Here is a 25,645-nt window from a genome sequence, read left to right on the forward strand (position 1 = left end):
ATGCACAGGACCTACTCACAAAACTGGGGAGACGAGCACAAGACATTCAACACTTTCAATATATACCCTAATACGTCCCGACGTCCAATTCCAGTTACGACCGAGACTAATTAGTGTCAAATGTGAACGTGAAACACTGTAGGTGACGCCACAGTGAGGCGTGAATGACGTACAAGTTAAATCCAACTTGCTATGAAGGTTCCGAGTTGATACGGCTATAGAGTTCCTATTGCATGATATTTTATCCGAATATAATTTTAAAATATTCTTCATAAGGCATATTGCCTTGGATGCTATATGTATTTTCCTCTCAAACGCACTCGAAATATACATTGAGAAATTATTTACAAATCGATGCATTCCTGTTTCTAAAATATATCTAATCGTTGCTATTCCTTTTCATTCACCATTGCTCTTGTAAGTTATCAATCGTTGCAAGCCTGAGTCGATGTTAACAGTAAAAGAATATCGATGAATAATTCCACATTCAGAAGAAATCCCGTTCCTTAATTTACAAAACGCAACCTTGTTGGTCAAGGTCACTACAATGGCGGCCCCCACGAAGCGTCTGCTTTCTGCTCTGTTGAAACAAAACAATGCTTTTTCACGTCTGTCTCAGGTGAGATAGCATTCGAATAGGATTCCGAAGCTCTTTAGTGAAGGATATCGTGTAAACCAATGAGATTACCAGGTTTTGAAGGGACTATCAGATTTGACATCTTCACTTCCACAGAAATATGTATGTGTGTGTTTGTGAGTGTGTGTGTGTGTGTGTGTGTGTGTAGGGGGACGGTGGGTGGGGTGTTGCATAAATTATGTTTCTATCCAGTGCTCTCAATAGACGACTGAATTATGAATTGATGGCTTAACAATTACAAATTGTGTGGACTCTGACAGAAAAACTCGGTGTAGAATATAACCAAGAGACTCTAGTAGTCCAAATAGCGATAACATATAGGCATAGCAATAACCCCAAAAGTGTATAAATTCTACTTGCCCTTACGATGCCTTTAACAAACTGGCCCGGGTTAGTGGGCTAGTGCAAGTTTCTTTCTCTGCAAATTAATAATGCCGTCCCCTCTCTTGAGTCAGTTTGTTTATTGTTAGGATGCTGGTTTGAGTTTGTCTTTACTGTGCACCTTAAGAATACAGTACCACAACTTCTCGTGAGGACGGTCTCTGCCGTAGGTACATGTCTCAAAGGCAAGCAGCCAGTTTTTGTGAGAATCCATCGGACATGTACTCGCGACCTTCGGTTTGTTAGCCCGACAGCTAACCGACTGAGCTACGTCCACACTGTGAAACAAAGTGCAGATTTACCTAGTCATGCCTACAACGTTATGGAACTGAATGAAAAGGGTCAAATAGGTGACAGGCACTTGCGAAGGTTAAGGGTAGGCATGGTGTCTTGTGACTTTAGTCTACGGACACTTCCGAATGATCCCGATGCCATTTAGCACACTCCTCCCATTCCTCCGTAATCTACAAGATACCGAGTGGCGAGGAATGATCCGATATAGTGCGATCTGAAAACGGCTCCAGGCGTCAGACGTCGAACTCGCGAGTATGAATGACATGGTATTTAATAATTCGTCAGGTGGATTTTCTGACAGCAAAAATGTGGTAGGGAACACTGTTAGGATGATGTGGATAATAGTAAGGAATGAGGGAGGCATGTGCATGAGGGATGACACAACGGTGAGTTCGCTTTTGAATCAGTGCTGAAAAAATGTAGCCAGTGAAAGTGGCTTGTGTGAATGTTTCAGGACAGTTCTCAGTAGCTAAAGTATTCGACACAAAACCATTTCATCCTTTTTACTCGACATTCTTGTGTGAAGAATATTAGGAGCTGCTAGATTTACCTAACCCTCAGGATCGTAAAGGGATGATTGATCGTAAAAGAGATCCAAGGGCTAAGGATAGAGTTCGGGAATCTAATAGCCACTAAATGGCTACCTAACCCTAATCATGCTAATGATTGTAAAGGGGATTCAAGGGCTAAGGATAGAGTTCGGGGTAACCTACCCTAATACTAGCGATATTTGGATGTGTTCAGTGCCAATATAATATGCCTAATAATCTGCATTCTTGTTCATGATAATAAAAATTAATGAACTGAAAAAATAATATATGTTTATTAGTTCCCATTTATGACCATTTTAGCCACTTGAATTATGCGAAAAACGAAATAAAAAATATATAAAAAATAAAAGTGCTTTCGTAAACTAGCGCTTGCTATAAAATGCACCGCGGCAGGTTTTAATTAGTGAACAAATATTCAAAACTCTCCACACTGCTTGGCGTATTCAATGACATTTCGTGTAGAGATGATAGATCACTGGGAGGAGCTTATGAACACCTGATGACCCCTGACGTCACAGGGCATTGTTTCCCCGGTGTGACTGGCAACAAAATACTACCAATTACGTCATAGGGTATTGTCACTTGTTTGAAAAGATTGTGGTACTGTATTCTAAAGGTAGGCCCTCGAACTGTCGTGTATCAGCTCTTTCATGTTATAGTGATGCAGGCAAGATCATACACATATATATGTCAAACAAAACAGGTCACTTATTGCTTACAGTTAAAGTCCATTAAATAATGATGTCACTGCCTTATAACCTTGTTTCGTGACATCTAAGCCCATTATGATGTCATCAATCAAATGTTGCTACCTGTTAGAAATTGGAGGAAATACGTAAATGTGTATTTTGTTTATCCAATTCCTACAGCACACTATCTTGTATAAATATTGATGTTTTCTTGTAGATGAACATTCAATCCATACTTGGTGAAAATAAAGAAAAAATGATTATAATATTTTTTAATTGCTATGCGAAACTGTTAAGTCTGTGTGTAATTTCCCTACGACCTCTACAGCAAAAGTTTGAAATTAGTATCGCAGTTTAAAATGGGGGTAACTCAATAGAATGCACACTATCCTCCTTTTTAAAGAGTGCACTGGTGGCCCAGTCATCTAAGGTGCCACAATTCGCTGTTGCACAGAAACTTACAATTGTGGGTTCGAATCCCAGTTCTATGTTTCTTGTCTGTTTTTCATTTGAGACCTGCATCACTTCGGTCTTTCCTCCCACATCATGGTGACACGCCGTGACATAACTGGAATACCGTTCAAAGCAGTGTTAAATCCAACTCACTCACTCCTTTTTAAGATTGTAAAGTTAAATTGTATTATCAAGACATTAAAAATACCTGCAAACAGTACACATGCTGTAGACATCCTTAACCTAATATAAACGTAATATGATTAGTAAGGGTGTGCAGTATTACCGGTATATTGTATATTGTGGTGCAAATCTTCAGCAATACGTATTGCGATACGTTTGTAAATGTAGCAATATATTGGGGCAAATATAAATAAGTATATTTATGTGTTCCTAATCGATATGGAGATAGAAAATAGTATCTTTCTGATACAAATTTTCTTGCAATTTTTATCAGTTAGCGTGTACACATCGCGACTATCAAGCTCCTCTTGTTTTGTTTTTATTCTTTAATCTCTTTATCATACATTTATTCACTGAAAAGGAAAAGTAGTGAGCGACACTGACTGGTGGTATCTGACATTAATACAGGGTATAACTCTGATTAACTCATGAAAATGTAAATTGGCAATATATTGCAATACAGGTTAAAGGGGCACTGATCTAAAGCAATTCCCCGGGACTGTTTGTTGCCTTTGTTATTGTTTTTCCCTGTGAGTACCCGGATGTATAGCAGAAATCTAGACTAGTTCGCGACCTCTGCTGCGCCATTCGTAATCGCATTAGTCACATTTATGGGTAGTAATAAGGGCATATGGTCACATTGATCAACAAAATGAAATTCAGTTTTCGAGATATTAAGGAAATGTAGGTATCTTTGTGGGTAGCATCGGTAATGGTAACAAAGTTTTGATAAGTCACTTGCTTGGTAATTTTGCGATTTTCGTTTACACTATTTTGACTTGCAACACAAAGTAAATATTTCATCTGAGCATTGCTTTTTTTATAGTGTGTATATTTCTTTACTGTCAAAATGTGTCAACATTTTCAAATTTATTAAACGCCTAAATATTCAGTTTCCCAACCAAGACGTAGAGGAACAAGAACGAATCCGTACAATGCTACAGCAAATGAAGGAAAACAAAATGCAAATGCCATAATTACAACCTACCAAATTTATGTGTATAGTTTTAGGCAGCTTCCTTGTTCGAGGAATGTATCCGTGAATATGCACACAAAGGAACAATATCCCACTCATCTGCAGCTGTACGAAGAAACTTATTCGATGTCACGTGTCTCTGAGACAATCAAATATATTAAAAGATATATATCGTTTCGGGATATTATAACCCGTGTTCGTTTCTCAACTGATCACTTGGATTGTTTCAGGTGTTTCACGTATGTGTCAAGTCTCAAGGGTCGGCTGAGAAAGCCCATGTGACAACTATTTTCATAACGTCCACGGTTCCTAAAAAATCCATTGAGTATTAGATAACAATGATCAAGATAACAGTGAACAAGATAACAGTGAACAAGATAACAGTGGTCAGTTGTATTAAAGTGAATATTTCTTTTTCAGGTCTCAGTTGGGAAGGTTGCCAGTGCACACTATGGAAACACAGACAGGAATTATGTGACAACTGCCACTAGTACACAGGTAGAACCCTGAACTGCTGTTTACATCTGGGGCTGAACAAATGAGGGAGTGGGCAAGTTGTAATAATCCAGGATTAGAAATAAAGGGGGTTATGCAGACCATGTAATTGATTACAAACTACAAATTAAATGTAAATCCAGATGGATAATGTTAACTTATTGTAACCAGATAGTGTAATAACAGGACTAACTTAAGTACATCTTTGTTTATTTATTAACATGCTATTTCATGGTAATGTCTTTGTATCGAAAAGGAATAAAAAATCATAGTGTGCACTCACTGGTATATACTATTTCCTATAGCATGTATAGTTTATGGTACGTTTCCATGTTATATTAGTGCCATTTTTCAGGACATTATATACACAAGAAGATACAATACTACTGGTATGTTATTACCTATAGTTCTATGGGATCTTTAACTAGAGCTAGGTTCCTTCGCTGAAGTAATTACATAATATGGTGGTTCCATTTTCCAGGACTGCACTCTAAGTTGCAATGCATGAGTGGAGCAGTTTTAATCAGTTATAATGGTTTTTATACATTTGACTGGTCTTGCAAACCTTTTGCTGGAGGCAATTGGATTTAAGAAATTCTAGAACATTTTCATAACTTTATTTATTTTTGAATGTGATCAAAGATATTCTTTAATGTTTTTACTAGTTTTGACAATAATCTATGGGACATTTTAGATAGAAGTCAGTCTCCTAGAATATAGACCAATCAGAAACACTGGGTCTTGGCAATAATTGTTAAAGGTTTTAAATCTACTTGATCTTACCATAATTTTCAGTTGATATTTGTCTTTATTATGTGGACTATTGTAAACTAAGTTTACATGACATAGGCTTCAAACAGTGGCTAAAGTTGCAGACCTTTGATTTTATGTCATAAAAGCATGATACAAGCCATGAAAAGTATTGGAAATGGTATTGTTTTGGTAATTTTTCTTCAGATGAGAGAAGAGGTGAAGTGATGTGTGGTGTTATTTCAGTTTGAGTCTCTAGCTCGATATGGTGGGCGCCATACTGTGACGCTGCTGACTGGGGATGGGTGTGGGCCGGAGCTACTGGGCCATGTGAGGGATGTCTTCAGGTAAGCAGTCAGCGTCCACATCAACCACAGGTGCCACGTTCAGGCAAATTGTAGATGGTTATTTTGTTATTTTGTCACTTGAATGATATCAAATAGTGTTGCAAAGAGAAAATGTGTTGTTCATGTAATGTGTATACTGACAGGTCAGGGTTTGACCTTATCTTACATAACTTGGGGTCCATGCATCTTCCCCAGGCAACAGAGCTAACTGACTATAAAAGTCCAGTTTCCATCCTTGCCGAACTAGGCTGGAATTTCTGGGCTTGGTCAAAGCGCCACTGGTGGTTATTACGAGTTTTGTCCCTATTGACCAATCAGATTCGACCTTTCATATGACTTGCATTTGCTTCAATGTGGTACCCAGTAAAGACGATCTTATTGATAATCAAAATCCATATTATAACAAATATAATAATCCAAATAATAACACGGTTCTTACTTCGCGAAGTGCAAAATGTCCTGTAAGTACCTTGATTAAAAACGTGAAAAGATTTGGAAAATATCTGTTGACGCCGAGTTGGCGGTACACATGCCTTGCAACTCTTGCAATTGATCAAAATCTTCACAGCAGTTTATGAACCGGATGACGATTTTGTTACGCGATTTTGATTGAACTCATTAGTCCAGCCAAAATATTACCCCATAACTCCAACCTAGTTCTGCAAGGGACTTCTGTAGTCGGTTAACTCTCTTGCCTCAGGAAGATTGGGTCCACAATACTGAGGTTGTTTCTTGTTTAACAGTTGTTATGTAGCCACAAGTAGTCCTAATCACTTTAGGCAATGTGTTACAACAGACGAAATACGGACATGATGATGATGATGATGATGATGATGATGATGATGATGATGCACTGTCTACTTACAGATATGCAGGTGCCCCCATAGACTTTGAGATTGTGGAGATCAATGCTACCACCACTGAGTTGGAACACATGCAGGGGGCCCTACTATCAGTACAGAGAAATGGGGTGGCCATTAAAGGTATACGTAATTCAGTATGTAGTAGTTACAGGTAGTTAGGTAATTGTACAGCTGTTTGATTCCTTACAAGCTAATTAAAAGTTGGACTTGGTTCTTGATGTCTCATGATATATGTGATATTATTCAAAATGTATTACATTACATTAAATAATGTTTCATTTTTTTCATGTTTTCAGGCAATATTGAGACAAAATTTGATGATCCAACATTTTCTTCAATGAATGTTGCTCTAAGGTTAGTATTGTATAAGCTCCACTAGTAAGTATGTTTTGTGTATTAAACCTACATTTTTAGATGTCTTTATCAGAATATTTGCCTTTGTTCAAGTATTTTATTTTTTCACAATATTCACTGCATGGAAATTTAACCTGTCATCAACCACAGGTTTTCCTATGCCAGCTTTGATTATTTACAGGTCACTGTGATATAGCTGGAATATTGCTGACGGTTGTGTTACACAACACAGCGGTAGAAACTGACATTTTTAGTCCACTAGACCTTATAATGATAACATATAGCAAAACACTTAACAATGGAACATTTCTACTTTTCCTTATGATACCTTAACTATTAGGCAGTTTTGCAAGGACTACGGGACTAGTGCCTATATCTAACACTGAAAGAAAATCTATTGACAGTAACATGAAATAAACATGAGATAGGTATAATATGTGATGCCTATTTTTGGGATTGCTGGTTGAAGATCAATCTTAACTCCAACACCACCTGTTGTAGAACCAAGCTGAACCTGTTTGCCAGCATTGTGTGGTGTAAGAGCATCCCTGGCTTCTCCTCTCGTCATGACAACCTTGACATCATCCTCATCCGAGAAAACACAGAGGGGGAGTATACCTCACTCGAGCATGAGGTCAGTCTGCTACCCAGTACATTATAAGTTGTCATCCGATCTCGAGGCGTATATGGTGTGATGTACCCTGTGTGTGAGCCTATGTACCCTAAGCTGTCAAGGGCGGTCGGGTAGCCTAGTGGTTAAAGTGATTGCTCGTCACGCCGAAGACCCAGGTTCGATGCCCGACATGGGTAAATTGTGTGAAGCCCATTCCTGGTGCTGTCAGGCTCACACACAGGCTACATTACACCATATACGCCTCAAGATTGGATGACAATGAATTTATCTTACCGACATTCATTCATACAGGTCCGGAATATATGCCTGCAGTTTCACTGAGTTAGCAAAATTTGTAACAGACGACACAAACAAACAGAGTTACTTCCCTTTACCCAACGCTTTAGTAGAAACATCGGTTAATTTCAACTCAACGATACTTGTTTGAGATATCAAGTAACTGTTGTGTTTTGATTGAATTCTCAAGGGGCTACATGAGCTGGCTACATGGAAAATAATTGCCTGCTCCTTAACCAATCAGAAGCTAGTATTTTAATTTAAGGTGAAATAAGTGCTTGTAGACACATCCTACATCAGTCTATGAATGTAGCATGTTGGTGATGCAGCATCTTCCTGAGGCAAGGGAGTTACCAGACTGTAGAAGTCCAGTTTCCACCCTTGCCGAACTAGGTTGGAATTTCTGGGCTTGATCGTAGCTCCTGCAGTGGCTATTACAAGTTATGTACCTTCTATGTCTCTCCTATTGACCAATCAGATTCCACCTCTCATATCACTTGCATTTGCTTCAAACAAATGGCGGCACAGGGAAGAAGGTCTGATCGATAATCAAAATCTATATTGTAATAAAATGGTTCTTACTTCGTGAAGTGCCAAAAATCCTGTGAGTATCTTGATTAAAACATGAAAAGATTTAGAAAATATCTGTTGACGTAGAGTTGGCGGTACACATGCTTTGCAACTTCTGCAATTGAATGAAATCTGCACAGCAGGTGACGAACTTGATGTTGAATTTGTTAAGAGATTTTATTGGACTATGCATAGACTCGTTAATCCAGCCAAACTATAACTCCATAATTCCTGCCTAGTTCGGCAATGATGGAAACTGGACCTTTTTTGGCAGTTAAATCCCTTGCCTCAGGAAGATGGCGATCCAGCCAAGCGGTGCTGGAGTAAAGATGAGCGGAACTGTCTGTTATGTCATCTGTCCATTAGTTCTTACATGAAAATCATTACTCTTGGTTCACAGACACTGGTAAATCAATGAAGACAGATTTGACTTATTGATGTCAGCTTCTTACAATGCAAGGGGGGCACGGGTGGCCCAGTCGTCTAAGGCGCTGCGATTCGCTGTGCAGAGCTGTGTCCCTTGGGCACGCCAGAAACCTATGATTGTGGGTTCGAATCCTGGTTTGCCTCAATTATGTTTCTAGGTTTGTCAGCACCATACCTGTGCTTGTGGGTTTCACCGAAGTGGTAAACGTCTGAGACCTGCATCACTTCGGGCTTTCCTCCCACATTAAGCTGACACGCCCTGATATAACTGGAATAATGTTAAAAGCGACGTTAAACCCAACTCACTCACTCACTCACTCACTCACTCACTCACTCACTCACTCACTCACTCACTCACTCACTCACTCACTCACTCACTCACTCTTTCAATGCAATGTAACCAAATAAGCAGGTGTGTACAATCAACCTGGGAAAGGGCCCCACTACATAAATGTATTCCTTGATGAGCAAAGTACTGGAATACAGTATTTGACCACTGTTGGACTTCCATTGTGTGTATAATATATGCATACAATGAGCTTTGATTTTATTTCAACATTGCGAAAACATTGTCATGAGCACACAACACATGAAGAAGCATGTCAACAAATCAGGCCATAAAGCATAACAGGAGAAAAGTAGTAAAGCAGTGCTCATGTAAAGGGAAGTAACTGCACTCTATATTTGATTGCATTGTTTTTAAGAGTTGTAGCATTTCACTGCCGGGGTCATGTGTTCGAGATGCGGAATACCGGTATTTAAGATTAATATTTTTTGCAAATGGAAATAAAAACGAAATGTGTGGTGGACTTTGTGATGATGCAGCGGCGCCTGAGAACGAAGATTATTTTGTTATTTGTCTAATATAGGTGTTTAATACAACAAGAATTAGAGCCCTAGAGACCTATTCCAACCCAAGTCCCTGTGTGGCACCATCCCTCACATCAATGATATCCAGGAGTAGAAATAGCTCACTGTGATAAGATGTTTGTCATGAGTCCTTATGTTGATACTGGGACTGTTGGTGAGACTGTTGGTGGGACTGTTGGTGAGACTGTTGGTGGGACTGTTGGTGGGACTGTCCGTGAGACTGTTGGTGAGACTATCCGTGAGACTGTTGGTGGGACTGTTGGTGGGACTGTTGGTGGGACTGTTGGTGAGACTGTTGGTGGGACTGTTGGTGAGACTGGTGGTGAGACTGTTGGTGGGACTGTTGGTGAAACTGTTGATGAGACTTGGTGAGACTGTTGGTTGGACTTATACTGGGACTGTTGGTGCGACTGTTGGTGGGACTGTTGGTGGGACTGTTGGTGAAACTGTTGATGAGACTTTTGGTGGGACTGTTGGGGGGACTGTTGGTGGGACTGTTGGTGCGACTGTTGGTGGGACTGTTGGTGCGACTGTCCGTGAGACTGTTGGTGCGACTATCCGTGAGACTGTTGGTGGGACTGTTGGTGAGACTGTTGGTGAGACTTGGTGAGACTGTTGGTGAGACTGTTGGTGTGACTGTTGGTGGGACTGTTGGTGGGACTGTTGGTGGGACTGTTGGTGAGACTGTTGGTGCGACTGTTGGTGGGACTGTTGGTGCGACTGTCCGTGAGACTGTTGGTGCGACTGTTGGTGGGACTGTTGGTGCGACTGTCCGTGAGACTGTTGGTGAGACTGTTGGTGAGATTGTTGGTGCGACTGTTGGTGGGACTGTTGGTACGACTGTCCGTGAGACTGTTGGTGCGACTATCCGTGAGACTGTTGGTGGGACTGTTGATGAGACTGTTGGTGAGACTTGGTGAGACTGTTGGTGAGACTGTTGGTGCGACTGTCCGTGAGACTGTTGGTGCGACTATCCGTGAGACTGTTGGTGGGACTGTTGGTGGGACTGTTGGTGGGACTGTTGGTGAGACTGTTGGTGAGACTGTTGGTGGAACTGTTGGTGAGACTGGTGGTGAGACTGTTGGTGGCACTGTTGGTGAAACTGTTGATGAGACTTGGTGAGACTGTTGGTTGGACTTATACTGGGACTGTTGGTGCGACTGTTGGTGGGACTGTTGGGGGGACTGTTGGTGGGACTGTTGGTTAGACTTTTGGTGTGACTGTTGGTGTGACTGTTGGTGTGACTGTTGGTTAGACTTTTGGTGGGACTGTTGGTGTGACTGTTGGTGAGACTGTTGGTGCGACTGTTGGTGGGACTGTTGGTGCGACTATCCGTGAGACTGTTGGTGGGACTGTCCGTGAGACTGTTGGTGAGACTGTTGGTGGGACTGTTGGTGAGACTTGGTGAGACTGTTGGTGAGACTGTTGGTGGGACTGTTGGTGGGACTGTTGGTGAGACTGTTGGTGTGACTGTTGGTGTGACTGTTGGTGAAACTGTTGGTGGGACTGTTGGTGAGACTGTTGGTGCGACTATCCGTGAGACTGTTGGTGGGACTGTTGGTGAGACTGTTGGTGCAACTGTTGGTGGGACTGTTGGTGGGACTGTTGGTGGGACTGTTGGTGAGACTGTTGGTGGGACTGTTGGTGGGACTGTTGGTGTGACTGTTGGTGAGACTGTTGGTGCAACTGTTGGTGGGACTGTTGGTGAGACTTGGTGAGACTGTTGGTGGGACTGTTGGTGGGACTGTTGGTGGGACTGTTGGTGGGACTGTTGGTGAGACTGTTGGTGTGACTGTTGGTGGGACTGTTGGTGCGACTGTCCGTGAGACTGTTGGTGCGACTGTCCGTGAGACTGTTGGTGCGACTATCCGTGAGACTGTTGGTGAGACTGTTGGTGAGACTGTTGGTGAGACTGTTGGTGGGACTGTTGGTGAGACTTGGTGAGACTGTTGGTGAGACTGGTGGTGGGACTGTTAGTGAGACTGTTGGTGAGACTTGGTGAGACTGTTGGTGAGACTGTTGGTGAGACTATTGGTGGGACTGTTGGTGGGACTGTTAGTGGGACTGTTGGTGAGACTTGGTGAGACTTGGTGGGACCGTTGGTGAGACCGTTGGTGAGACTTGGTGAGACTGTTGGTGGGACTGTTGGTGAGACTTGGTTAGACTGTTGGTGGGACTGTTGGTGAGACTTGGTGAGACTTGGTGAGACTGTTGGTGGGACTGTTGGTGGGACTGTTGGTGAGACTGTTGGTGGGACTGTTGGTGGAACTGTTGGTGGGACTGTTGCTATCTCAGACTCCAGTATAAATTACAAAAACTAGATTTGATCCCTTTTCCTTCATTCAAAAGTATACAGATTGTAAACCATGTGTAGAAACATGAGAATGACTGAAGGGCTTCTTTGTCAGAACGTACCCGGTGTGGTGGAAAGTATGAAGATCATCACAGAGGAGAAATCCAGCCGTATAGCCAAGTATGCCTTCGACTTTGCCGTCAAACATGGCCGCAGAAAGGTCACAGCGATACACAAGGCCAACATCATGTGAGTCGTTAACACAAACTCCAGGCACAATATTCACAGGGATTTACAACTAGCATAGTATTGTAAAAATGAATAATATTGATAGATATTTAGAATCAAACCTTTGCTTAACATACCTCTTGGATTGACAGAAAGGTTCACTCTATGCAGAGTTAGAGATTAGCTGTGCTCTTGATATATTAAGCTGTAGACTTTTTAAACTTTTGACCTCCTAAACATGTTTCCTGAGTTTTTAAATTAGGATTTTGACAAACAATTTTTGTGTCATTTGAAAGGTCAACACCAAAAAGGATTTATCATTCTGTGAAGACGATGGTGTCATGGTTTTGCTTGTATGTTTCCTGTTGTGCATCAGTGATTGACAGAAACATGTTCATATTTCAGGAAGCTGGGTGATGGCTTGTTTCTCGAGTGCTGCCGTAATGTGGCCAAGTCGTATCCTGATATTGAGTTTGGTGACATGATTATTGACAACGCAAGCATGCAGGTAACTAGCAAGATAATGGAACACTTATTGAAAACAATATGTATTATCAAAATATTTTTAATTATATATGGGTTATAGGTTTAGAAATGAATTTCAGTTGTATCAATGTATGTATACTGTATAAAATGTTTGGACAGTTTTGATCAAATAGCTGTATCTAACACAATGAGATATTTTTCAGTTGTATATGACAAATTCATTGATTGAATAAATGTTTTGCAGATGAGACTTATATCCTGATATTATTTATTCCTACATTCTTAAATTCCTCAAAAGAAACTTTTGGTTTTGTTATGTATATCAGTGTTCTTGTTCTTTATCATACGATATATATCAGAATTATTTCACTCTCAAACAATATTTTTGTTCTCCCCTAAAACAACAAACACGTAAACCTGAATATTTCGGTTGTGAGCGATAGGTCTCCTCATACAAAATGCATTGCATAAACACTCATTGTTCACATGGTCTTACGTGGCTTTGCAGTTTGAGGTATGTTGAAAAAAGCCATTGAATTGAGATGTTTAATAGGCCTTAAAAATGGATAGTGGGCCTTGTGAACACCTTGTATTTTCTCATTTTCTAATGTAAAGTTCTCAGAAATATATAGAGTCTATATGCTTTTAGAATCTTTTAAACCTATGGAGAAAGCTATTTGTATACTATCTATTAATAGTCAGTGTCCAGAGTTGGCTTCCTTCCAGTAATTGGCTGCCCCAAGTCCTGCACCATGACTGTGGAATATATTCATTAGAAACTAGAAACGTATACAAAAGCAAGTCTAGCCAGCTCTAGCTAGCTCTATTCCACATCAGCTTCGAATTTAAAAAAATAATTTTTAGAGTCAAGAAGGGTATTGTGTAATATAAGATTTCAGAGACTAAATGTTAGTCTAGGCTGCCCCCTTTAGAACCCTGTAAGCCTGCATCTGTAACAAACTGAAAGAAGAAAAGGGCCCAAAGTGTACCACAGGCAAATGATGGAAAGTGCGCTGATTTTTAAAATTTGATTGACCTTGAATTTTAGGGAGGGAGTCTTGAATGTTTGTCACAGAAATTATGTTTGAATGTGATACTGCATCTTAAAAAAAAATATATGTTTCACATTAACATGATTTTGTATCCTTCTGCTTGCCAGTAGTTAATGTGTGTTGCTCCCTGCCCACTAGATGGTGTCTCGGCCACAGCAGTTCGATGTCCTAGTCATGCCCAACTTGTACGGCAACATCTTGGGCAGCATCGCCTCCGGACTAGTGGGCGGGGCAGGGGTTGTGCCTGGCATGAACATAGGAGAAAAATATGCTGTCTTTGAAACAGTAAGTCAAGTTAACATGGCTAAACAAAATATGTTCAGAGCTCCAGATAAGCTGCGTATCTGCGTAAAATACGCATCAGAAATGCAGAAATATGCAGTAAAATAAAATCCAAGCGTATCAAATATGCTAAGAACATTACAGATACGCTACAAAAATAAAACTTGTACGTATCATCAAAATATTGTGAAGTAACCCTGCGTATTCGATTAGCAAATCAGCAACTTATTTTGAAATTATAAACGGGCATTCCGTCAACCTTGCCAAACTCCACGATGACAGTTACATCATGATCATTTGCCATCACACTTTCTTGTGGAAGTATCGTGATATTTTTGAGTCCTATAAAGCTCTCGAATCCACATGACATCAGTTTGCAGGGACTAGATGAATAGTGTTGTTAAATATTTAACTTAAATACCCATATGTGTAAAAACTAGTGGGTAACAGAAATTTGAATACTCAGATAGAATTACTGATACTCAATGATTTTAAAATGCATCGGTAAAATACCCACACCACCAAAAGCTTATCTGGAGCTCTGTATGTTGTATGTTTTTTAAAACTTGTTTTTGTGTCAGATGGTCAGCTGGTAATATGTGTTTGTGCCCCATTTGGCCCAGTAACCGTAGACAGGACTATGCAGGCCTATGATGTCAATTCAGTTTTGATGCTACTGTTGCAGCACCTTGAATCTCAATTACTGTTTCCTAAGATAATTTCGGGGAACTGGTGGCCATGTGGACTTTAATTAACTGAAGAGTTGTGTCCCTTGGCTGTGACAGGATCTGCTGAGTATTATGATCGCTGGTGTTTTAGCACCATACATATGTGTTTCACTGAAACCGTAATTACTTACCCAGTGTTACCTGAGTAACTTGGTTATTAACTTGATATTCACAGACCGCCGTCATATAGCTGGAATATTGCTGAGTGGGGCGTTAAACAACAAACAATCAACATTTTGGAGTAATTTTCTCAGTGCTTTCATGTTGGGAGCTAACAGTGCATATCGACTCTGGCTTAAGTGTCATCAAATAGTGAAAACTAAATAAGCAATCTGTGAAGTTATGTTTATCTGAGATGATATATCAACAAATCATAATCTTAATAGTAAAATTAATATCACATTCTGTTATTCCTTCTGTGATCAAAATAGTCAAGATGGTCAAAATATGTGTCCTATGGCAGTTGTATAAATATAGAATACTAAATGAGTTCCCGTGTAATACCAATTTTATGAAACGAGTGAATATTTATGGTACCACAACTATTCACGAGTTTCATAAAATTGGTTTCAGACACAAGAGTTTAGTATTCTATTTATTACTAGCCATTTATAACGTTTTTAGAATTATACTGTTGAGTGTTAATAGGCTGACACCTACACGATCCAGGCATAATCCAATCGAGTTTAACAGAATAATACTTCAAACACGTCAAAAGTATGAATTTAAAGCCATACAATGGCCCACCTTTAGAATTCAGGCGTCCGTTCCACAAAAATTATCCTAAAATTATGCAACTCTTACTTTAACTTAGACTAACGACTGTCGTTGCGCTACAATACGATCGCCTTGTGGAACAGGGTCATGCACCTCAAAGTTTACAATCACGTCACAATACCCGATGATGTAGTTTGTGGAATTTTGTTGTAAGATCCATCGGTGAAACAATGCCATGTGACGTCATCCTAGCAACAAGGTTGCTTGGGTCATCGAGTGTGCATAAGCTCCTCTATCATCCCCACACGCAATGTCGTTGAATAAGCCAAGGGATGTTGAGAGCTTTCAATATTTGTTCTAGAAACGTGTTCCGAGAGTACATAAGCATGCGTTTTGGTATTACACAATGTGTAGTACAGCTGTATCTTTATTAAACGGGTGATCTCTTCACGGGCAAGTAATAAATGACCATGTCTTTTACAAATAACATTGATTCACCTTTGTCTTTGCAGGGAACCCGAAACTCGGGCCGTACCTTGAAGGGCAAGAACATCGCTAACCCAACAGGCATGCTCCTGGCCAGTTGTGACATGCTCGACTATCTGGGGTAGGTGTCTCTACAGGCAGCAGTGGGAATCTGTGTTTGACCCTGACCAAAATTGGTCTGAAAAAGGGTTTTAAATCGCAGATAATTTATCATGTTCATACAACATGTTAGCGTGGGTAATTAGAGAGAGAAACCAGTCAAGAAGGTGACCGCTGTACCACGCAGGGTTGTTTAGGCTGCTGGTGTTGCTAGAGTTTAAAATCGATCTATCACTGATTTCAAAAGTAGTACAAACTTCGATTACTTTGTGAATATACAAAATAACACTAGACCACAGGACCGGCATTTATTGAGCTGTTCCAGAAAGCGATCTTAGCGCTAAGTCGATCGTAACTCCCTTTCTTTAACACTGACTTACGACAGTCATAGCGCTAAGATCGCTTTGTGGAACAGGGTCCTGGTCCTTAAGGAAATATGCTAGACTCGGTGCAGCTGACCAGTGTTTGTGTCAAACACTGTGAATAGAAGCAGGGTGGTAGCTATGTCATTGTTAACAGATCTTCCATTAGAATAGGAGTCTCTAGAAATAATGGGACTGAACATGAGGTACACAAAGTGCTATTTTTTCTGTCAGTATATTAGTGTTAGAGAAAGAAGAGAGTATGTTTTACCAGTGATTTCTTGAGAATCCTCCATGAGGAGATTTCAGAGCAGGATACCCTTGTGCCCCATGTTTGTCAAGAGATTCCACTAATAAGAAGCAAGTAGTCCTAAATCTTTGTGTTGTGAAATGCATGACAAGAAGTTGACATTAGCCAAACAGAAACCAGCTTTCTCAAGCATTACGGTACTAGTTTAAAACTGAAGACTTCCATTCCTGACTACAAAGTCTCTTTCATCTCAAATGTTTATCCCAATGAAGCGAGAAATAGACAATCATTTTGACAGAATCAGTCATACAGCCTTAAACTGGAGTACCCTGTGTTAACCTTTTCGAGGTTGCATGGTTAGAAAAGACATTCCGACTGTCACTGTCCTGATCTGGTAAGTTACGCTGTGATTGGTCAGATGAAAGGCCGTTCCGACGTGACCCGTAATGTGATGTTCTTATATCTTTGTTTAGCGGTAGCGAGAACTAAAATTTTATTTTAATGAGATTTGAATTTTGTCAATGTCAAAAGTCATGAAATTGTCCTGTCTCCATCTTGAATCCTGAATAGTGTAGGAAGATGGCAGGTATAGATGTTAACAAGTAGGTTTATAATCTGCATTTGGCAAGTAGGTAAGACACAAGTCAGGTTGAAAAAAAGGCCTTGAATCGCCCTCATATCACTCTATAAACTGTCCCATCCCCAAACTTCACAAATGACCAAGCCTGCCATGGTCATGCATGCAAGGGCAGTAACTCTAAAATTCCACTTGGTGCAATCAACAGCACTTAACATTTTACAAGCACTTCAATCATTTGCTGCTCCTGACAATCAATGCAAATAAATGTACAACGGTTTCTACTGCTCATAACAGAATTTATTCACTGACAGAATACTGCAGCAAGTACACAAATTGGCACTGGCCCACTATCTCAAGGTATATTTGTCTGAGGGGGCACTGGTGGCCCAGGGGTCTAAGGCTGTGGCGAGTTGCGTCCCTTGGGCACGCCAGAAACCTATGATTGTGGGTTCGAATCCTGATTCGTTCCAGTTATGTTTCTAGGTTTGTCAGCACCATACCCATGCTCGTGGGTATCACTTCAGGCTTTCCTCCGACATTAAGCTAACACGCCGTGATATAACAGGAATACTGTTAAAAGCGGCGTTAAACCCAACTCACTCGCTCACTAACTCACTATGTTTGTCTGATATTGATAGTATCCAGTTGGCTAGCTGCAGTTCAAGCTTTTCAGGTTGTTCTTATACATCATCCCATCCCACCTCCTGGATGTTTCAGGTTTGTATCCCTGCTGACGTGATATACATTCTGTTTCAGTCATCATCGCCATGCCACACTCATCAGAGAGTCCACCATGGATGTGCTAGGAAAGCATGAGGTACAGGCTTGTTAATAGGGTGATATGTGAAACTAGTATGGTACGCATCACAAAGCCCTTGTCTTGATATGGCTGAAATTTTGCCGATGTGATGTTAAAATTTAACTCGCTCACTCATCACAATGCCGACAATGTTATACTCACAACATAATTGCATCGTTGTCTAGCCTCCCTGATGTACCCAATCAACAATACTACAATCAATTAAACAGTCAATGACAGTCATGTAGATATAAATTCTAGGTTAGAATATCCCATAATCTCCAACACTGTACTGTGTGTCATACAAGGTGTCTGGACCCGTGGGCATGCCGGGTTAGAATTGGTTCCTTGCAACCTGTGTGAAGGTCACAAGAGACGATCTGGTGGTCAGGCTCGCTGACTTGGTTCATGGTGTGTCAACGTACCCTGATAGTGTGGATTGTTGCTCATATTAATTACTGGATTGTCTAGCCTAGACTCTAAAAGTACTGATTGCAGCATTAATAACAAAGACGGGCACTATTGGTGTAAAACACCATATTTCTTGATAAACCTTATCCCTTCAGGAGGTGAATGACGGTGTTACCCACAAAGAAGGTAGCATCCATACAGAAACTGTCATGGCCACCAACTAGTAAATGCCATTAGTAATAGGGACCGCCTCAAAAAGAGAATTTCCTCTCTTCCGTAAAGCACATTGAACAATGATTAGACTACTTTGTGCTACCATCTTGTGTTTGGTTCTAATTTTCCACTCAGCTGCTTCGTATTATAAGATAGAAGAAACTTAAGAAGTGCCTAAATGCAAAAAATACCCGAAAAAACAAGAAAACATTGAGATACCTTATAGTGAAACAATACAGCATGTTGCCTTATAAAAGGAAATGGATCAAAGTTTGTGAGAGAGAAAAAAAAGCCTAGGTATTACTATTGAAATATTACTTTATGTAAGACCTCAAAGCAGAGTGGAGTGACCCATTTCATAACCTAGGTGTGCAAGACGAGCTGGTTACTAGGTTTACCCCGGGTTGTCAGGAACCTGATGCGTTGTAGGGTAATACAGTGATAGGTTTATAATGATATGATAACATGGTGTTGTATACTTGTTTCTGTGTATTCTCCACAGACACAAACACCTGATGTTGGCGGACAGGCTACAACCACAGAGGTCATCCAAGCTATCATAGAAGACCTCAAACCAAAGACAAAAACATGGTATGTACGGTAGTGGCGACAATCAGAGCGTTACACAATCTTCAACAGTTCATATGTTAAACTGCCATACCTCTCTCCAGTCTGTGGCAACAAGCATTTGAGTTTACTTGTACTAGTCCTGACTGCTTTTGCAAGATCATTTTCATTAGAAAAACTACATTTGAGTGTTAATGATATTTGGACTATTATTAACTGAGAAAACTGAGTGTAATGAAATATAGTAGATTCAGACTTTGGACCAATAGCTCAGGTCACAGACTGCTGCTCAACTTTTGGTAGGGATATTCCTATTGAGCCACACTGGTCAGTTTAGGATATGTGTATGTAAGATACTATGAAATGTCTCAATATCCAGCGTTAGAAATTGGCACTAGTCCTATAGTCCTTACCAAACTGCCCAATAGTAAAGGTATCCTAAGGACTAGTAGAAAATGGCCCATTTTAAGGGTTTTGCTATATGTTATCATTATAAGGACTGGTGGACAAAAACTGTTTGTTTCTAACCCTGAATATCCCTATCAAAAGTTGAGTAATATATATATTCATTTACATAAATTTAATAATGACCTTCACATTCTTTAAACATTTCACAAAATAATCATACTTGACATTAAGCATGTTAGGGATAGTTGCATAGTTTTACTCAAAAGCATGTAGATCAGGTCATAAATGATTTGTTTTGATATTTATATGTTTATTATTATGTTTACCAGTCCCATCTTTCTTTTTAGTCTTTGTAGTCCTGTTGTATAGTATGACAAATGTAGCTGTTTTACTCTGTTCCTTCCTAGGAATGTCTTGCCCCGTCGGCCGACACAATCGTAGCTCTTCTCTTACAACCACATTCCTCACATGTGGTAATGGATGCCATTTCTTTCCTCAACCCTCGCAATGACCTGACTGTTGCCCCTTCAGACCATGGTTGAACTAGATGTGCTGGTCTGTTTTCTGCCCTTTGATTACATGCTCTCTGAACAGTTGTTCAAACTCTTCATCCCCTTCTGCTTTCAACAAGAGTGACTTCAACTCTATACTCCCCTGAAGTGTGTTTTTTGCATTCCCTTAGACCAGTTGTGCAGACCCGACAAGCCTTCCTGCTTCCTTCATGAGTTACCTCCCCTTTTTGTTCCCTTTATGCCAGTGTTGGTTGTGGCGAGCTGCACAATGTCACATGATCTGGACTTCAAGACTGTTTTTTTCACCTGTGAAGATCCAGTGTAGAATAGGGATCGGGCTAGCTGACTTGGTTGATGCATGTCATCGTATCCCAGTTACATGGATCGATGCACATAATGTCAGTCTTCTGTTCTTATTAAATTTGAAATATCCATATGAACGGTTATACCAGTGTCTGTGCATGACATAAAGATCAGACCGCCTCTGTGGACTAGTGGTGGAGCATCTGCTCCAAGAGCAGAAGGTCGGGGGTTCAATCTACGTCAGGGTCATACTACTTGTTGTTGCCCTGTCTGGCGCTAAAACGAGGACTGGTCGGCTTGGAGTCAGTATACTGTCTCAGAGTGGGGTATTCATGTTACACTGTTCTTATGTGTTTAATGTTATATACTTGTCCAATGCCTTCTCTGCCCCGGAGCATGCATCCGAGGCCCAAAATGGCTTCGTATTTAGTAAACATTATGTTGTACCAGCATCTTGTTTTGTTCCATTTATGAACATCAATTCATACCTTAATGCATCAGATTGCTTCTGAATTCAAAATTTAGAATCATACAATATTGTGATATGTATCACAGTATGGCCTTGTGCATTGTAAAATATTGTGATACACTTTAAACCTCAAATACCCATCCCTAGTGTGTACCCGTCTGTCCTGCCTTTGTTACTTTGTTTCTATTCTCCTTATTATCTTCCTGTTCTCCTTATTTTGTTTATATTTACACTGATGTCCATAATGCATCATCATGCATACAGCATGTACCATAACAGTGCATTCTATGATTGTTTGTGTCTCCCAAGGTGTTAACATGAAGATTGTGTGATTGTTGAGTGGTAGGTCACTTCATTTGTTATAAGTCAGTGCTAACCCCTCCAGTGCATCATATCTCCATTCTTTTAATATAAAGATGGACCTATTTGCCACACTAATAATATCCGTCTTGTCATATCAATCATGAGCGTAAGGTTTGTGCTTAGGTAAAGATAAGAGCGATGGAGGTGGTGACGACCTTCAGAAACAAATGTATTATAGCAAATGGGCCCAAGTGGTATTACACTAGAATGGAGATAAGGTACACTGGATAATCGAGGATGCTTAGCATACTCATGGTATTAACTAGTTGTAGACATACTTTCTGTCTTAGCCTTCTGTTTTCCTGTAAGTTCTGCTGACCTACTTATTGCACTAACATAGCAACACCTTTCTGTCATAGGTATCCGTGTAGACAATGTAACTGGAATACGACTATATATTTTCAGAAATAATCACTTATTAAGACTTACTATATATATCATGTAAATGCAAGTTCAAATTTCGAAATTTAGGCTGAAAACAAGGGCCCTTGCAAGAAAATAGGGTTATAAATCAAGGGCTGAATCAGCATTTTTGCAAGGGAGGGGTCTAAAATATCAAAATCCTCTCTCTAGTCTCAGTGGGAGGGGAAAGATTGTCGACAATATACTTCATTTAGTTTTCAAAGGGGGAGGGGGGTCTGATCCCCCTCTGGATCCGCCTATGGAGTTTTATGGATTCAAAAATACTATCAAGAAGAAAAGATCAATGACTGACTCCAGGACTCCCATATTAAGCCCATTGTCTATGATAATGAATGTAGACAGTAATTTGTTGCTGACAAGACATATTTCTGGCAAACCTATGACAGGAACTGCACTTTTTCAGTTTCACCCACAATTTATTGGGAGATTTTGTTCTTCTTCTTCTTAGTCATATTATTTTCTTTCTATTATGTGTATCGTAGTGCTACTAACCTTCTTTATTTGTACTCACCATGTCTTTCTAATATATTGATGTATATTGATACATTGTTCCTGGCAAACCTTTCATCCAAACATAGAACTCCCTCAGTTCATGAAGTAAGGCCTGATTGTGGGATGCATCCGTTATTGCTTAAGTGGTTCAAGGCTTCATTTCCTGCCCGGCCCTGGGTAAAATGTCCTGTGAGGGAGGGCACAGGTGGCCCAGTTGGCTAAGGTGCCTCAGTTTGCTGTGCAGAGTTGCATCCTTTGGGCATGCCAGAAACCTTGGATCATGGGTTTGAATCCCAGTTCCTCATCATGTTTCTTGGTTGGCAGCACCATACCCGTGCTCATGGATTTCACCAAAGTGGTAAACGTCTGAGACCTGCATCATTTCGGGCTTTCCTCCCACATTAAGCTGACAATAATATGACTAGTATACTGTTCAAAGCAGTGTTAAACCCAACTCACTCACTGTTAGAACAACGCTTGCCATACTGAGAGGTTTGTTCAGTCTGGATGAAAGTCAACCCAGATGATTGAGAGTTCATCTCTAATACATTACATTTGTCATCATCTTAGAGTAACATGCATTACATGAAAATGTGCCTGAACTATTCTAATCCACAGCATTTCTATGCTCTAACCTGACGGTGAGTGGGGGCACTAACTGTTGTCGAGGGACCGTCACAAACTGACCTGTGCACAACTGTATTATTATATACAGTAGATGTAGCAGAAGGGACACACTTTCTTTATTCAATGGCTTAAACCGATATTTTGCCTAACCATTTTGCTTCGGTATATTGAAGCAGAAATTAAGATAAAATATCTTTTTCTAATTCTTGTTTATTATCCATAAAGTTATTTGGGGCAGTAGGTTCTGTGGGCAAAGCTAAGTGCTAATTCTGTTTACAGTGCAGGGCACTGTTCCTCAAGGCGATCTTAGTGCTACGTTGATCGTAAGCATATGATAAAGTATGGGAGTTACGACCAACTTAGCACAAAGATCGCTTTGTGGAACGGGGCCCTGGATGTTCAATATTGATACATAAACATGTACGTGAGGTTTTACATCAGAAGTTTTATCAATGATCATCTGAAACTTTCACTACATTTTTGTGGTTAAAGTGTATATATTTTTAATTCTCTAGCCATCAGAACCAGAGTGTTGGGAAAAGGAAAATAGATGTAAATGATTTTGTTTTAATTTTATGATTGTGACTTTAGGGTTTATTAGGTCAGTTCCTTAAACAAAAAGTAAAGAAAGTGTTGCCTATGTCACTCTGTGAAAGGGCTTGGTTTCCTCATTGTTGTAATAACTTGATGCATGTCAATACTAACTTATAACACATGTACAAACCAATGCACATTACTAGATGTTTTTAAAGTGTTCGTTCATCACGCTGAAGACCCGGGTTTGATTTCCACATGGGTACAATGTGTGAAACCCAATCCTGGTGTTCCCCATCGTGATATTGCTGAAATATTGCTTAAGGCAGGGTAAAACCATACTCTCTCACTAGATTTTGAGTGTTTCCAGTGAGTGAGTGAGTATGGTTTTATGCCGCCTTTAGCTATATTCCAGCAATGTCACGGCGAGGGAAACCAGAAATGGGCTTCACACATTGTACCCATGTCAGGAATCGAACCCAGGTCTTTGGCGTGATGAGCTAATGCTTTAACCACTAGGCTGCCTGGCGTTTCCAGTGAAGCTCACCTCAAGTGGGCAGGTGGAGAGTGGTGTTTCATTGTGCCTAACTGTTTTATATTGTGAAATATTTATTGTTTGTGTAAAAGTCAGGTGAGACCATTAAAGTATTTTTCTGGGCCTAACACAGTGCCTTGTTCTTTCTGGACTTGGTGTGGAATAAATATTGTGAACGTGTAAAGAGAGCCACATTTAAACAGATTTTTGAAAATAGAAATCCTTCTGAAGTGAATTTTATTTCAGACCTTATGATTATTTTGATGTTTTAAATTACTAACAAGTGAAAAGATTCTTCATATTCAAACAGTCATTGAAAATGTATCCATATTAATAATTGTGTACTTGAATTTTGTATCTGTGATGTTATTGGTGCTTGCTTTAGAAAGACAATCATACTATATATCATATGTTGTCATGTGTAGTAGTGTTGAAATGCATGTGAAACAGTTATTATCATCAGCCCCTTGGTTCTATTGTAACTGTACGTATTCACACTGGACTCCTGGAAAATAGGCCCCCATGGATCATGTGAAAGATGACTTTAATGAAGGTCTCTTTGCACTTTCTAATGATGTGTGATCTTGGTAATAACTAGTTAATATGGTATCATTGCATGAAATAGTAATCATAACAACTCATCCTTTCAGATCATTCTAGGACATTGTCTTTTTGTCATCCAAAATGTCCTGAATATATTTATTAATTCCGGTGATGGTATAAATAGCATATCTTGTAATAATTTGCTAAAATTGTGAAAATATCCAAAGGACTTTTGTCTCTAGCAAATCATTTATTTGGAATGTATCATATTGCTCAGTACATTTAATATAGGGGATATAGTGTTGGGTGTAACTGAGTGTTGTGGCTGTTTCAGATCCAACAGACAGGAAGGTCCTCCAGTAGAGCGGCTGACCCACCAAGTGCACCACTGCACTGCAGCGATCTGCAGCAAGCACCATGCATACAGACCACTTGTGTAGCTGCATTTCCCTTCCAGGCTTAGCAAATGTTCTTTAACTGAAACTGATTATCTTTCTGCAATATTATTTATTATTTTCCACAAATATTACATGTAAAATTTTGTACATATATAGATGTGGCAAATATCCTTGGAAGTAGTCGATCCTGTGTTATCTATATGTTTTGCTCAAGTGTTGGTCAGTCACAAAAAAGTGAAGATATGCACTCTCTTGCAATGATTATTTTCTGAAACACTTTGAAAACGCATATTCCCATTTCTTTTACTATTTTACAAAATGGTAACAAAAGTCGAATTAAGGTGTTCTGTGTCTTTGGACATTAGATAATCAAAAACAACAATGTCATTTTGTCACACCGTCATCATTCTTTGTAAATATTTACCGCTAAAATCGTTTGCTTGTCCTCAAGTTAAAGTTGAATATGCGTTTTCATTGTGTGTCATGTTGGCTAATCATTGGAATGTGATGATGGGAGAAACAATTCCATTGGTCACACTCAGTGTAAAGCAGAATCTCAGTTAAATATTTGATGATTCTGACTTTAATGACACTCTGCAATCCTTCATTTGTGAGGAAAACAATCTGTGAATACTGTTTGTACTCAGCTATTGAGGCTATTTGTACCAGTGTGTATTTGTTGTACAGTCTTGTGTGGAGTAGAGACGTTAAGGACACCGGTTTCGTTAATAAACAT

At 39.9% G+C, this 25,645-nt stretch overlaps 1 protein-coding gene across 4 annotated transcripts; it reads left to right on the forward strand.

Moving 5' to 3' along the window:
• Nucleotides 1-537: 537 nt before the first annotated feature.
• Nucleotides 538-25,645, forward strand: LOC139445159 (isocitrate dehydrogenase [NAD] subunit gamma, mitochondrial-like). 4 transcript variants are annotated; one of them, XM_071226266.1, is made up of 14 exons: nt 538-619; nt 4,585-4,662; nt 5,656-5,756; nt 6,624-6,739; nt 6,916-6,973; nt 7,475-7,607; nt 12,158-12,291; nt 12,676-12,778; nt 13,947-14,093; nt 16,048-16,142; nt 18,069-18,129; nt 19,238-19,326; nt 20,118-20,183; nt 24,846-25,645. In XM_071226266.1, the coding sequence occupies exons 1-13, from the start codon at nt 548-550 to the stop codon at nt 20,149-20,151; spliced, it is 1,221 nt and encodes a 406-aa protein (XP_071082367.1). In that variant the 5' UTR covers nt 538-547; the 3' UTR covers nt 20,152-20,183; nt 24,846-25,645. The 4 variants fall into 4 exon arrangements, with proteins under 4 accessions (XP_071082367.1, XP_071082370.1, XP_071082369.1 ...); XM_071226269.1 differs by lacking the exon at nt 20,118-20,183 and adding an exon at nt 21,304-21,336; XM_071226268.1 differs by lacking the exon at nt 20,118-20,183 and adding an exon at nt 22,891-22,913.

This window comes from Haliotis cracherodii, unplaced genomic scaffold (genome assembly GCF_022045235.1).
Source record: "Haliotis cracherodii isolate W230 unplaced genomic scaffold, xgHalCrac1.p SCAF_6, whole genome shotgun sequence".
NCBI classification, from domain to species: Eukaryota; Metazoa; Mollusca; class Gastropoda; order Lepetellida; family Haliotidae; genus Haliotis; species Haliotis cracherodii.